Source organism: Phyllobates terribilis, unplaced genomic scaffold (genome assembly GCF_046119375.1).
Source record: "Phyllobates terribilis strain yellow unplaced genomic scaffold, ASM4611937v1 Scaffold_11__3_contigs__length_659146591, whole genome shotgun sequence".
Lineage (NCBI taxonomy): Eukaryota > Metazoa > Chordata > Amphibia > Anura > Dendrobatidae > Phyllobates > Phyllobates terribilis.
The window spans coordinates 177,010,169-177,024,893 of record NW_027362771.1 but is presented as its reverse complement, the minus strand read 5'-3'; the positions used below and the strand labels follow the sequence as shown (position 1 = coordinate 177,024,893).

The following is a 14,725-nucleotide window of genomic DNA, read 5'->3' as shown; positions in this document are numbered from 1 at the left end:
AGGCCAAGTTTAAAGGAAGATAAATAGACACATATAAAACCAATATAATTTATTTCAATAGTTTTAAAATATATTTTTTTTTATAAAAAGCAGGTGCCTTCAAATATTACAACAACCAAGCCTCCATCATAGCTATATTGGTACGTGAGAGATAACCCATCCATGGCAAATTTAAATCATAGATTCAATATTGCACTAGCCCTATTATAAAGTGCTATTGCCAATTAATCCGTAAGTAAGGAATGCCTATAAAAACCCCTCTAAAAAGGTAAAGTGCAAGTGCAAAAGGAGGGGGTTTTGATTTAAGTATGTAGAAAAATTAGCATCAAGGTAGCAACACAACATAAGAATCTTTTACAGACAAAAGTTCAAATATTGGAGCATATAGCCTCTATACATATGTCAGTTAATAAGCAAAAATATACAAGTATAAGGCTAATGCATATTAAATATACTGATTGCTAAGGCTATACATATAGTGTAGCTGCATTTAGGGTGTGCTATGGCAGAACATAAATGCCAATGGGGGGTACTCACATATAGTAGTTCAATAAGTTGACCAAAGGAAATATGGTATGTAGCACACTTGAATACACTTTTCACTTGTACGACTACAAATGTGAACCTAGCCTTAGGCAAGTTTTACACATACTTGTTACGTGATAAGTACTTAAACCATAATGCACAGATCGCCCACAGGTCACCCTACAAGGCCGCCAAGGTCGGGTCAGGGACCCATAGCCAGTTCGTGCATCACAGTCCAAGTACGAACCACAAAATACCGATGTGTGAAACCTGCCGTAGGCTCTGTTTATATATAGTTTAGAAACTTTGTTGCAGAGATCATCATTGTGCCAGAAACTGATGTACCCTATAATAAGTTAAGAGGGTCTTTTGGGCGCCGGGGGGGTATCTGTTGTATGATGAATATGAAAAGTGCTATGGCTTCTGCAAGTCTTAAAAAGTCACAACACAGTTGTGAAAATAGCCTAAAATACAAATCTACACTGTAACACCCATTTCTGTTTAACTTGTATCAAAATTGAAGTTTCTACAAAATACCTTATTGTTCCTATTCACAAACACCACAAGAGAACAACTAATACTAACGTCACCTTTTCTTTTTATTGCAGAAGCGCATTAAAAGGAGCAATTACATAAAACATTTTTCTATCTTGAAAGGCTGTTCAAGAGACTTTAAAGTGATTCACACTTTCTATAACTAAAAAAATAAAAATAAATTTACATTTTCATCAGTTTTTTATTCCATTTGTCTGCCATGATGCCCAAGGTGTGCTCAATTTGTTCTAGATCTATAAAATGAATATGATATTTAATAGTATAACAACCACTTTACATGGCTTTTAATATACTGGCCAGACACCAGATACGTAAAAACTAACTAAACTTACTGTCGGATTTTTCATATAAAGCAGGCACTCGAATTGACTGCAGATATGGTGAATGTGTTGGTCCGGGGTCCTGAGACCTTCACTGATCGCACAGTAGACCCTTGAGAAGTGTGCAATTCAGCAGAAAGGAACACACAACTAAGTGCAGAGACAGACCAGAGTACAGGTTCATAGGCTTATTGTGCGATTGGTGGTCTTCTCAGGACCTAGAACCTCATCGATTTGTAGGCAATTCAACTGCCTGCTAAATGTGAAAATTCAGGAAGAAAGCTTAGCTACACTTTAATGCATGAAATGGAACAAATGCAATTTAGAAACTTACAGATTTCGTTGCCTCTAGCTGTAAGCCATTCCTCATAAGACCGGACTCGTAGGCCTGACGCTTCTTCTGCAAAGAAAACATAAAAACAGGAGAATCTCAGTAAATGGGAACAGCAGCCATCTTAAGACTCTCAAGATAAAAATATCTATTGAACATCGTCTATGGTGTACTGAAGAAAATCTGTTTTCAAAGGGAACCTGTCAGCACAATTTTGTAATGTAAAGTAAAGACATGGCTGTAATGGCGCTGTAATACAGATTACACTGATACCTTTGGTGAAGACTTTTGCTTCGTTGTTCTTCTTTAATTACCATTTCAAGTTTTCTGCTGATCAGATTTCGGTGCACAGGGGTCAGACTGTACTCCTGGGTCTTCTCCTCTCTGTCTGTGATTTCCCGGCCCCTCCATCATCCTCCGGTCCTGGAATAATCTGCCTTCTTTATTTGAAACTTCAACAGTGACCGGTCATTGAAAGACTGGACATAGGAAGAGAGGCCGGGGAATTACAAAAAGGGAGAAGACCTAGAATACAGTCCGACCCCTGTGAACTGAAATCTAATAAGTCAAAAACGTCAAATGGTAATTAAAGAAGAGCCAGAAAGCGGATTTCTTCACCAAAAGGTATCAATTTCATCTGTTACAGTGCCATTATAGCCATGTCTTTACTTTACATTACAAAATCGTGCTGACAGGTTCTCTTTAAAACGGCTCTCATGGATTTTGAAAGCATAGCTACCTTAAGTCAGAAACAGCACTTCATCAATTAGTTGTGTTGAAAAATTGCAGTTCAACTTATCTAATGTGAATGGGGCTGTACAGCAATACTACACACAGCCGATGGTCAAGTTTAACGCAAATACATTGTTGCCAGTCAGCAAACTGACACCTTGCACACCCATAGTTCAGCTGATATATGCAAGCAATGTATGGAGCAGAACACAAGAATTGGAGATAAATTTCAGTACTAGGCCACTAATTGTATGGAGCCATGTTGTTCCACTCCATACATATTTACGACCTCTCTGTAGGTGAAACAAATAGTCATGGAGAACCCATTTAAGAGCATTTTGCCGAGTCAGAAAGTAGAAAATGGACCAAAAGTAATTGTGCAATTATCTCAAAAGCTCTTTAATGGGCTGCATAGGCTATTCCTTCATTAATCCATCATCAAATAAGCAGGTAAAAGGTCTGGAGCTGATTCCAGGTGTGGCATTTGCATTTAGAAGCTGTTGCTGTGAACCCACAACATGTGGTCAAAGGAACTCTCAATGGAAGTGAAACAGTCCATCATTGGGCTGAAAAAAGAAGAAATCCATCAGACAGATAGCAGGAATGTTAGGAGTGGCCAAATGAAAGGTTTGGTACGTTCCGCAAAACAAAGAAGGCACTGGTGAGCTTGGGAACTCAAAAAGGCCTGGATGTCCACGGAAGACAACATAGGTGGATGATCGCAGAATCATTCCCATGGTAAAGAAAACCCCTTCGCAACATCCACCCAAGTGAAGAACACTCTCCAGGAAGTAGGTGTTTCAGTATCTAAATCTATCATAAAAGAAGACTTCATGAGAGCAAATACAGAGGGCAGAGGGTTGACTACAAGGTGAAAATCATTAACCAGCCCTAAAAATAGAAAGGCCAGATTTGACGTTGCCAAAACACATTTAAAGCAGCCAGTACAGTTCTGGAAAAGCATTCTTTGGACAGTTGGAACTAAGATCAACCTGTACCAGAATGATGGTAAGAAGAAAGTATGGAGAAGGCTTGAAATGGCACACCACATCCTCTGTAAAACATGATGTAGGCAGTGTGGTGGCATGTGCATACATGGCTTACAATGGCACTGGGTAACTAGTGTTTATTGATGATGTGACTGAAGACAGAAGCAGCCGGATATATTCTGAAGTGTACAGGACGATACTTTGCTCAGATTCAACCAAAGGCAGCAAGGTTGATTGTCATTGTGTACTGTGAAGCGCCGTCCAAAGACCCAAAACATACTGCACAAGCAACCCTGAGTTTTTTAAGGCAAAGAAGTGGAATATTCTGCAATGGCCAAGTCCGTTACCAGATCTCAACCTATCGAGCATGCATTTTACATGCTTAAGACAAAACTTAAAGCAGAAAGACCCACAAACGAGCAACAACCGAGTCAGATGCAGTAAAGGCCTGTCAGAGCATCACTAAGGAGAAAATCCAGAGTCTGGTGACGTCCATGGCCTCCAGACTTCAGACAGTCATTGCCGGCAAAGGATTCTCTGCAGAGTATTAAAAATGAACATTTCATTTATGGTAAAGTTAATTTGTCCAATTACTTTTGAGCCCTGAAATGAGGCTTTGTAGAAAAATGGCTGCAACTCCCAAACGTTTCACAGAATATATTTGATCAACCCCTTTAATTAAGTCTACACTTCAATTGCATCTCAATTGTTTCAAATAAAAAATATTGATATGCAGACCCCAAATCAAGGCGATTCAGTCACTGTCCAAATATTTCTGGACTTAACTGTATATAGCAGTCAGTATGGTTTGTGTATTTACATCAGTGTTTGTGTGTGTATATTTACATCAATGTGTGTATGTTTACATCAGTGTGTGTATGTGTGTTTATATATGTTTTTGTGCGTATTTATCAATGTGTGTGTGTTTGTGTGTATTTATAATCAACGTATGTGTGTATTTACACACTGTGAACAATTTTTAGGCAGTTTGTATTTTTGATGATTTAATTTTATTATTAAACAAATACATTGTGTTAGTCAATCCAAAAGGTTAATAAGCCTGAATATTTTTATAAAAAAAAAAAAAAAAGTAATAAGTGAGGTTATGTCTTTCTTAGAGTGTGTATAATTATTGGGCAACTATCTTTGTGCAGAATTATTTATGCAACTAAATGAAAAAAATTTTAATTTTTCCATCTCATTTGTTTATTTTTATCTGTTTAAGTGAGAATAATAACCAAGCTCAAAATGTATAAAAATACATATATATAAATTTCTTAATTCATTGATGATCAACGGTTTGGACAGTACCAACCACAGCCACCCAGACCATGTTCAGAGAGGTGTCCTGTTTTCCTTCATTGTATATCTCCAGTTTAAGAAGGGTCCATAAGTTCTTAAAAGGGTTTAGGTCAGATGAGGATGGGGGCCATGTCATTATTTTTTCATTTTTCTTTCCCGACAAGTCAAATAATGCCATAAAGCATTGTCCTGCATAAAAATGTTTCGTTTTTTTTTTAAGATGCAGTCCATCTTCAACTTGAAAGGGTCCAACTAGCTCATCTTTAAGAATACTAGCCCATAGCAGTGCCCAGCTCCCACTTTGTTGGTGTCTGAGTTGAAGTGAAGCCCTGTGCCCATTACTGGTCCAGCCTCGAGCCCATATATCTTGACGGACCAAGAATCACTCTTATTTCATCAGTCCATAAAACCTTTGAAAAACCAGTCTTCAGATATTTCTTGGCCCAGTCTTGCTGTTTCAACTCTGTCTTGTTCAGTGGTAGTCGGGTTTCAGCCTCCCCCACATTGGCCATGTCTCTGAGCACTGAGCACCTTGTACTTCTGGGCCCTCTAGGGAGGTTGTAGTTCTGGAATATGACAGCACTGGAGGATAATGTCTTCCCGGCTGCTATAAAATGAATGTGCTTTTTTTCTCAAAATATTTTTTGTTACCCTGTTGACAGTTTACAACAAAACTTTTGACGGTTCTGTGATCACGCCCCTTAACAATTTTAAATCTATTTTTTTGGCCCATTTTGCCTGAGGAAAACAAGCTGCCTAATAATTCTGTACACCTTTAATAAAGGGTGTTCATATCCTGAGGCCTCACCCTTCCTCATTACACAAATACACATCAACAACTTAAGAGCTGGAAAATATGTATAAAAATGAGGATATGGTCAAAATACTCACGTGCCTTATAATTGTGCACATATCTGGGATCGTACATGCCTTTGCAATCCCAACATGAAAAAAACAACAGTCACTGTCTTTAATGGCAATCCCCTAGGCCTCTTTCTAGCTAATGTATCCCTATAGACACATTTAGAGAATTTTTGCACTAGCTCAATTCCTTTTCCAAAAAGTGGGTGAAGCTTAGCAAGATGGCATGAATAATTGTACTGCTTGACAGATTCACTATCATTTATGCTAAAAAGTTGTGTACATTATAGCAGAAGTAAATTTTTAGACTCTGGTACACGGCGGGCCAAAAGATGTGCCAGATTCATTAAAAGTGAACTTGGCACATCTTACTCGAGTGGACTTTTCATTGGTATTCTTGGTATTTTCAAGTTGTCTTTTGAGCAGCAAACAGCTTTCCAGTCTCTTTCACTTTGCTGGTTTCTAGCAGTGATAGCTTTCTTTCTTGAGAGACAGCTCTGGTGAAAGGTAGAACTAAAGTATTAGCAGAACTATAAAGCTCAGTGTAACACTCGAGTAGTGGTGAGATGAAGGCCAGCAACAGCAGTATGCCAGACACACTTGGCTCAAGCCGTAACGCTAAGCAAACTCTTGAGGGCTGGGGTACTCTTCACCAGCTCCCACTAAAGGGAGGGGGACTTTTACAGAGCCCTTTTCAGGTGCCAATAGCGGGGTGGCTTGTCGCTAGGCACACTGGCCGCAGTTGGGTCAAACACACCAATAAATTATACCGGTAAGTCGGAGACAAACCTAACAAACTTGGAAGGTCAGGGAGCATAAACAGGGATGCAGGAACCAGAGGACACCAAAAACCAGAGCCAGAGACAAGCCAAAGAAACACTCAGAGTTACCAACCGTAGCTCTAAAGTTAAATGCGAGAAGTAGAGGCTATGGCGGGTTTAAATATCCCTCTCATGGATCACCTGACACCGCTGAAGTAACATCTCTAACCTCTGCCCAAAGAGACAGAGAAAGGGCCGAGGAAAGCGAAGAGAAAGGAATCTCCCACAACATACCTGAACCAGGAGACATAGCGTCCTATGTCTCCTGGCAACAGCTGACACTGGGGAAACAGGCGTCCCGGGACCCCTGAATAGCGTCCCCATGCCCTGAAGCAGGTACCCTGGAACGAAGTACACGGGCACAGCGATTGTTATATTGATGAGAAAGTAGATGACAGCTGCTACTGATAAGATTCTATATTTAGTGAAGAGAGAAGGAGGGAGCGGCTAGAGACAGAGATCCACCCTCCTCCTCCCAACTACATAGAATCTTATCAGCACCAACTGCCATCTTCTATTTCACTAATATAACAATCATCCTTTACGGAATACAGATTTTACCAGGGAAATGAGATGTTTGAAAATGAAAGATCAGTCCTGGAATAGAAAGAAGCAGATTTCTCTGATTAGATATATTTGTTTCTTATTTTCATGTGTACTATTGATTTATAAAATAAAAATTAAAAAGACGTTACTCTTTAAAGCAATTAAAGAACCTGAGAATAAAACGCCAGGCTTGATGAATTACCACCCATGTGTATATGTCAGGAGCTTACTTGTGGTACTCACTGAATCTGTAAACCTAGCCAAACACAGCACAATATTTAGCAGCATTATATATGTGGTATATAGCAGATTTTGAGAGAATGTATATATCTATGTATGTTATTCAGAATTATATAATATATATTCAATAGCTCAGAAAAGATTGACAGAGAACTGCTGTGTGTCTGACATGTCTGGATTTTGTAGGTGGAAAATCCTCTGCTTATTACAGTATGAGCGGCACCACGTGCTTTGGTGATAATCTGCAGCAGAATTTGCCATCCACTGTATGTCATTATTCTGTGGAATTTTCAAAGCAGCTTTCAAATATTGCGATATACAGGATGAAATCTCCAGTAAGTCTGCAGTGAAATCCATACAATTTTGTATAAATTTGGTACAGTGCGGATAAACCCTATGTGGACACACCCTGCAAGTGTGTTTTCAAAGTGTCAAAAATTAGGCTAACAATAGAAAATCTGATCATTTAAATAAAAAATTAACATTACTCTCCTGATATAATCCACCCTCCAGCATAGATGGTGCTCCAGTAGCATGATCAATCTTTGTTTCTGTGTACTTACATAGTGATTGCTGCTGACAATCACTGGCCTCAGATGTTTTGTGCCATACAAAGACCTAATGGACCACCAGAGTATTGGGAGTGATGGAGGATTTAACATGTGAGTAATTGTTTTTTTTTTTATTCACATCCCCTGTTATGTTAATCTCCCAGAAAACCCTAATAAAGGGCACCGCTAATGTTGCTGGTGTTCTTGTCTCCTGCAAAAAAACCTGAAATCAGATCTGGTGAAATTGTCTGTATTGTTGGTATTGTCTGTGAAGATGGTTTTCTTTTTAATTATTGTTACTGTCGGTATAGTTGGTATTGTCAGTACCATCTGAATTGTTGGCATTGTTAGAATAGTCGGTTTTGTTGATATTATTAGTATTATCTTTATTTGTTACTACTAGTATTATCTTTATATTGTAGGTATTGTTGACATTGGAGGTATCTCAGTACGGTCAGCATTGTTATGCGTCTTTTCTATTTCTTGCAAATCGTGGAAAAATATTGTGAAATGACCATTCTGCCTAGCCTTTGTGTTAGGCCACGGCCCCACTATCTGTATTTGGTCAGTATTTTTTCTCAGGAGTGGGAGACAAAACCAGGTGAGGAACAATCAGAGAAACGGTCTAATAGAAACAAGTCACCAATTCTGCATTTATCACCCACTCCTGGTTTTTGCTCGCATTCCTGAGAAAAAATACTGACTGAATACTGATAGTGGGGCCGTGGCCTTAAGGTGTTTATAGGAGGGGATGCCAAACTGAATATTTGCCCCAAATGCAGGAAAACCTAGATTTACCTACCTGGCTGCATGGTATAGGCTTATGAAAGCAGAGGTGTGTTTTATTTTTTCCATTATGGAATTTTTAATTCAAGCATTTGCGATAATTGTGACATGCTCTGATTTGATGAATACTATTATAAAACTCTTGGGTATGTCTACAAGTAACCCATAAGCATTTTATCTCAGGAGGTATTGTTATTATTTCTTTACAAAATTCAGTTTTTCCTGCTGTACCACTAACTACCCATTCAGCCTGTTGTGGGAAGGAGTGCTCACCCTTTTGATGACATTTTCTAAAGCTTTTAGATAATACTGTATATTGACAACAATTAGAAATGTACAGTAAGTCATGAAAACCTGCCATAGTTAATTTGTAGCTTCAGTATATGTTCTGATGAATAACTGGTTAACTTTGCTAGAAAATGCCATACAAATGAGTCAAATTGGAAAGTATGTGCCAAAAAGTGTATTGATAGAAAGTTTCTGTTTTCCACTGCAGCACCATAAGCAGAAGACGTGTGGTTAGTAACAGAGTTTGACTTTTCAATCATTTTTTGTAAGTGTAAAAACATTTTGTATTGATAGAATGACTCAGATGTTGCAATAGACTTCTGAATGTCCAGTGCGGTACTGCGCTACTACCACTGCAGCCACATGCTCAGCAGTGATTCATGATGTGGGAACATCAGACCTCAAGGCTTTGGCACAGAATAGCCACCAGCTCAGAGGCAGCCATCGCCTATTTTAGTTATAAACTGACAGTGCAGTGTCCTCAATCAGAAACAATGCAGAACTATGTTTGATGAATCCTCCATTCATTTAATAAAGGGACAAAAGTGACTTCAACAAGAGAATAAAGGCTTGTGTCTTCAATACAAGTCTACAACTGGCCCCCGGGCACAGTTTTGACTTAACATGAAGAAAAATCTCCAGCAAGTCGTTCTTAGAGACTAATTAACATTGAACAGTTGAGGTCACATACAAAACCCAACACAGTTCATCAAAGGGAACCTCATGCTGCCCGAACCACTAGCAGCATGAATCAGAGCCTGGCAGTGCAATTGCAGCCAGGTACATAGTTTGAAAAACCACCTGGAGACTATAGGGTTGGATGGGACAAAGCCGGCCAGAGGCCATGGCGGGCTAGTTGGGTCTCCCCTTATAGTCCTTGGCCATTTTTTCAAACTATAGCCCAATAGATCAGAATTCTGGTGTAAAAGCTTTGAAGTAAAAGCTCTGAAAAGTTGGAAAATTTAGAAGCAACTTGGAGTTGCACCAAGATTTTGCGATTTTTGGTGTTTTCACGCCAGCTTCATCAAAATGAGGATAGCTTGGGCGGGAGAGGGATGCAGCGGGGTGGGACATCAAAGGTAGTCTAATTCATGACGAGTTGTGGAGTTCTCACTCCAGTACCCAACTGGATATTTCTGGCGTAGCACACAGGAGGAGCACGCCACTTGTCAGACGCTCCAGGTTCATGAAGAAGATGATCTATATTTTTCTCCAAAACACCGACAGCATTTCAGAGTAAAGCATAGATGGCTGCAATTGCGCAGCCAGGCTCTGATTCATGCTGCCCATAGTTTCTACTTGCAGTTTTACATATGCACATATACTCACAAAGTGTTTACCATGTTCCTGTCAAAAAGTATATTGCAGAGGAGGAAGCATTTTTCTATTATGCAGGAGGAAGCTCAAGGAGATGTAGATCTTCCAGTACAAATGAAAAGAGCTCAAACTTATCCCTTATGCACAAATAAGAGAAAAAGGTGCACGTTTGCTCCCTACTACTAGATGTATTTTACAGTCATTACCTAAAACATTTACTAAATACTACACTGCCATGGTGTCCATATAAGAGTTTGAAATAAAAATCATCTTTGAATCCGAATATCGAGTTCCATCAGCATCCTTCAGGAGCGCATATTGCTGGGAAAAACATTTAAGTGGTATCGCCCATGAAAGCACTGTCCAGTGCTCACATCAGCTCCCAGATTTCTGCAGCAAACTGAATGGAAAGAGGAATGGAGTGATCCACTGATTGGATTCACATGCAGAACCTCAAGACACCAAATAGGTGAGTGGATTTATACTGAGTATATACCCTTGGAATCCAACTTCTACACTTAGAAGTAGAGATGAGCGTTGTTCTACTCGAACTGTTCGCCAATCTCAAATTCAAGCTGTTTTGGGCGGTGTTCGAGCCGTTCGGCGATCACGAACGATTTGAGAAAAATTCGGCTGTTCGAGGTTATGTTCGATAACTGTTCGTGCACCAAAATCATAACTGGATTTTTTCTCAGTAATGATGAAAATTAATGTTAATACGCAGTTTGAGTGTACAGCGGGGTGGGGGGAGGGGCAGGGGATGGATCTCTGCAGGAACAATGAAGATCTCCATTTTTTTTTCTCTTTCCCGCATTTGCAGTGGGGAGGTGCAATCTGTCAGCCTATCAGCAGCGCACACACGGAGCGAAGTGCTTTTTTTCACACAAGCAAGGGCATGTGTCATTGGCAGTGTATGTCACATGTCCTTGCCCTATAAGACCAAGCCATTTTCCCCGTCGCCACCATTTTCTCACTGCTGCAGCTGCGTGTTAGACGGCACCGCTGTTGCTGTGTGCGCTATACCTTGTTAATTTCAAGCCAATTTTCGCACAAATATACAGATAGCTTGGGAGTAGGGAATAGTTGTGATTGCAGTCCTTTTAAGGACTAGGTTACAGCATTTCCTACGACTTTTATCAGGCAGGTCTGTGCTCTTAAATAGATAGGTTGTGGGAGTAAAGACTAATTGTAATTGGAGTCCTTTTCAGGACTAGGTTACATCAGTTCCTATCAGTTTTTGCCAGGCAGGTCTGTGCCAGTGCTGTGCAAGTTTTTTTCACAGCATTTGGCTGAATCTAGCAAAGCTAATCCTTTTTGGCCTATTGCAGAGTGTGTTAGTCAGTGGAGTAGCCTATCTGTGTTGCAAGATATACCACCTGTGTATAGAATACCAATTTTTTTACTGCACCTAGTGAAGTAAAATCTTTTGGGCATAGCATCATTCTATTAGTCCATCTATACTGACCTCCATCAGGTTGCAAACTGAATATATTTTTTTCTGCATCTAGCTCTGAAAAAATATTTGGCCTTCTAGTAGTGTGTCGGACTTTCTCTATTAGTCCATCTATACTGACCTCCATCAGGTTGCAAATTAAAAATAATTTTTATCTGCATCTACAGTACCTCTGAAAAAATATTTGGGCTTCTAGCTGTGTGTGGGACTTGTTGTATTAATCCATCTATACAGACCTCCATCAGGTTGCAAACTGAATATAATTTTTTTCTGCATCTACCTCTGAAAAAATATTGGGCTTCTAGCTGTGTGTGGGACTTGTTCTATTAATCCATCTATACTGACCTCCATCAGGTTGCAAACTGAATATATTTTTTTCTGCATCTACCTCTGAAAAAATATTGGGCTTCTAGCTGTGTGTGGGACTTGTTCTATTAATCCATCTATACAGACCTCCATCAGGTTGCAAATTGAATATAATTTTTTTCTGCATCTAACCCAGCCAATAGTTTTGGCCTAATACCACAGTTTGGCCACTCAGCTCTGCTCGGTTACCATCCATTGTTTTTTTGTGCAAACAACTCCAGAGTTGTGAATTAGTTAACCACCAAAATGAGTGGAAAAAGGCCTGCTGCTGGTGGAAAGGGGAATAGGCGTGTTGGGAAGGGGAAAAAAGGTTGTGTCCGTGGGGTAGGTGTTAAAGCAACAGTAACATCTGCAGAAGAAAGACCATCTTCCAGCCAAACTAAAATGTCTACTTCTTTTAGCGGACAATGTGATAAGATCCCTTTCTTACGGCCACGCCATTCGCTACAAATTCCAGATGAGGCACAAAAACAGCAGGTGCTTCAACGGATATCAAGTGCTCCTTTAAGTGGGCTCTCCTCCACATCAACTTCAACATCACAAATACTCCAGTCCTCAAAGGTGCCACCCAAATCGCACTTGCTTCCTCACAGCTCCCAAATCTCCAGCTGCCCGTCTGAGTATGAGGTAGAACAGATGGTTGAGTCTGCAGAGCTGTTTACTCATACTATAGCCTGGGAATCAGAGGTCGACTCCAGCGCTTCTGTGAATCCAGACGAGGAAATGATCTGCACTGATGCCCAGAATCTTTATGAGTCGGATCCAGGACCAGACGCAGAAGGTTCTGACCATAATGTAGACCCTCATTCCCAAACTGTAACTCCTGTTGGTGGAGACAATGAGGAAGACGATGATAAGACTCAAATACCTGATTGGAGCGACAACTTTAGTTTTTTGTCAGGGCAGGAACAGGTTGGCTCTGAGGACGACGGGTGTGATAACACACAGGGTGATGATGATGAGGTTGGAGATCCCACTTACTGTCAACCCACAGTCAGCCAAGAGATGAGGTCAGCAGAGGAGGTGGAGGAAGATGCTAGTGACGACGAGGTCAGGTTGCGCCTTCCTGGACAGAGACGTAGTACTGGAAGCACGTCAACAACTGCATCCTCAAACACAACTCTGCCTCTCACCACAAGTCGTGGTGGCTCTTCAGGTCGCATGGGTGCTAAGCCTTGCATAGCCTGGGCATTTTTTCAGATCGATAAAGATGACCCAACTCGTGTTATCTGTAACATTTGTCAGCAAAAGCTAAGTAGAGGCCAAAAAATACAGAGTTTGAGTACTTCATGCATGAACCGGCACATGGACATGAAGCATAAGTTGCAGTGGGAAGCTCAGTGTGCTACAATGCGGCCTAGCCGGCCGGGCCAACCACCGTCTGCCATATCTTGTGAGGGCCAGGCAAAGGGAAAGTTGGACTGGATGGAATCCTATATGGATTTGGGGAGGGAGACATCGAGGGCCTCAGACTTCGCTGCATTGATTTTAAAATTTTACCATGTAACAAAGTGATCTATTTCAGCCATAACAGCAGGGATGGATATATGTGATTGAGTGATATATACTAGGACATCATCAGCAAATAGAGAGCACTTGTACTCGGTGCCTCCCACCTCAATCCACCTAATATTGGGGTTATGGCGAATTGATGAGAGCAGGTGCTCCGTCACTAGGATGTATAAGAGAGGGGACAGAGGACATCCCTGCCTTGTCCCATTGGTGATTGTGAAAGGTGATGAAAATGTTCTGACGCACCCCCTGGGCCTTGGGACACCCGGAGCCGGACCCTTTTTGGTGGATGCTGGTGGTTGTAGTCTTCGTGGCGGCGACCCGGTTCCGTGGCTCAGGGCGGTCAAACCAGTGGCGGAACTATTTATGTGGTTTTGATGTTTAAATGTCCGACTACGCCACCCGTGGATTGCGGTCAGAGTGAACCGCCGCTACAGGGCAGACCGCTGAGGCTGGTGTTGTGGGTGCAGCAGAGCGTAGCATAACTCCCCACGGGAGGAGTATAGCCTCAGGGCAGTGTATGCGGAGGATGGGAGTGATGGTGCAGGGCAGCAGCAGTAACGACACGGAGTCAGTGATGCAGTCCAGGGCCTTTACTCACAGTTCTTATTATCCAGACCACGTCTGCAGGTAACGGCTGCCCACGTCGTACTGTGCTCACCAGGTGAGGGGCTCAGACAACTCCCAGATAACTTTGGAGCACTTCACAGGACCCCCTTTGTGTGTCCTTTGTCTGGCCTTTCTTACCAACCCTTCTGTCCGGCTGCCTCGGGCCTCCTCTTGGTAAACTTGGCGCCAGTTTCCCTGACCCTATGTGGTGCCTTCCTAGCGGGTGTAGCGAGGGGCTGCGCCACATAAAATGTCAGAGCCTCCGGTTTCTAGCTGAGGGTCGTTTCCTGCCTCCACTAGTTCGGGGACCGGTCTCCCCCTTTGGCCTGACCCCTCCACGCAGGTGGATTCGGGCGTGCGGTGGCGACTCGCCCGTCCGCACCCCTGGGATCCCTTCATTCCTCGTTCCTGGAGCCTTCTTCGCTCCTCTTCCTTCCTTCTCCCTCTTCCAGGCCTGGGCCTCTGTTACTAGGCCCGCCTCCGGAGCAGAGCTCATGCAGAGCCCCTTCTCCCTGCCACTTCTGCTCAGACTTCTCTGCACTGAACTAAGATGGTGCCCACCTTTTATACTCCCTTCTCAATGCACCCAGGAACTGCTTCCTCCCTGCTCCTGCACTACAG

At 41.7% G+C, this 14,725-nt stretch overlaps 1 protein-coding gene across 5 annotated transcripts in view; it reads right to left on the bottom strand.

The window, feature by feature from the left end:
- Positions 1-14,725, bottom strand: part of ANO6 (anoctamin 6) — a 155,507-nt gene that overhangs the window by 61,653 nt on the left and 79,129 nt on the right. For all 5 annotated transcript variants that reach the window (XM_073651836.1, XM_073651835.1, XM_073651834.1 and 2 more), the window contains one exon: positions 1,735-1,800. In XM_073651836.1, the coding sequence (XP_073507937.1) occupies positions 1,735-1,800 (66 nt within the window). The remainder of the gene's footprint in view (positions 1-1,734; positions 1,801-14,725) is intronic.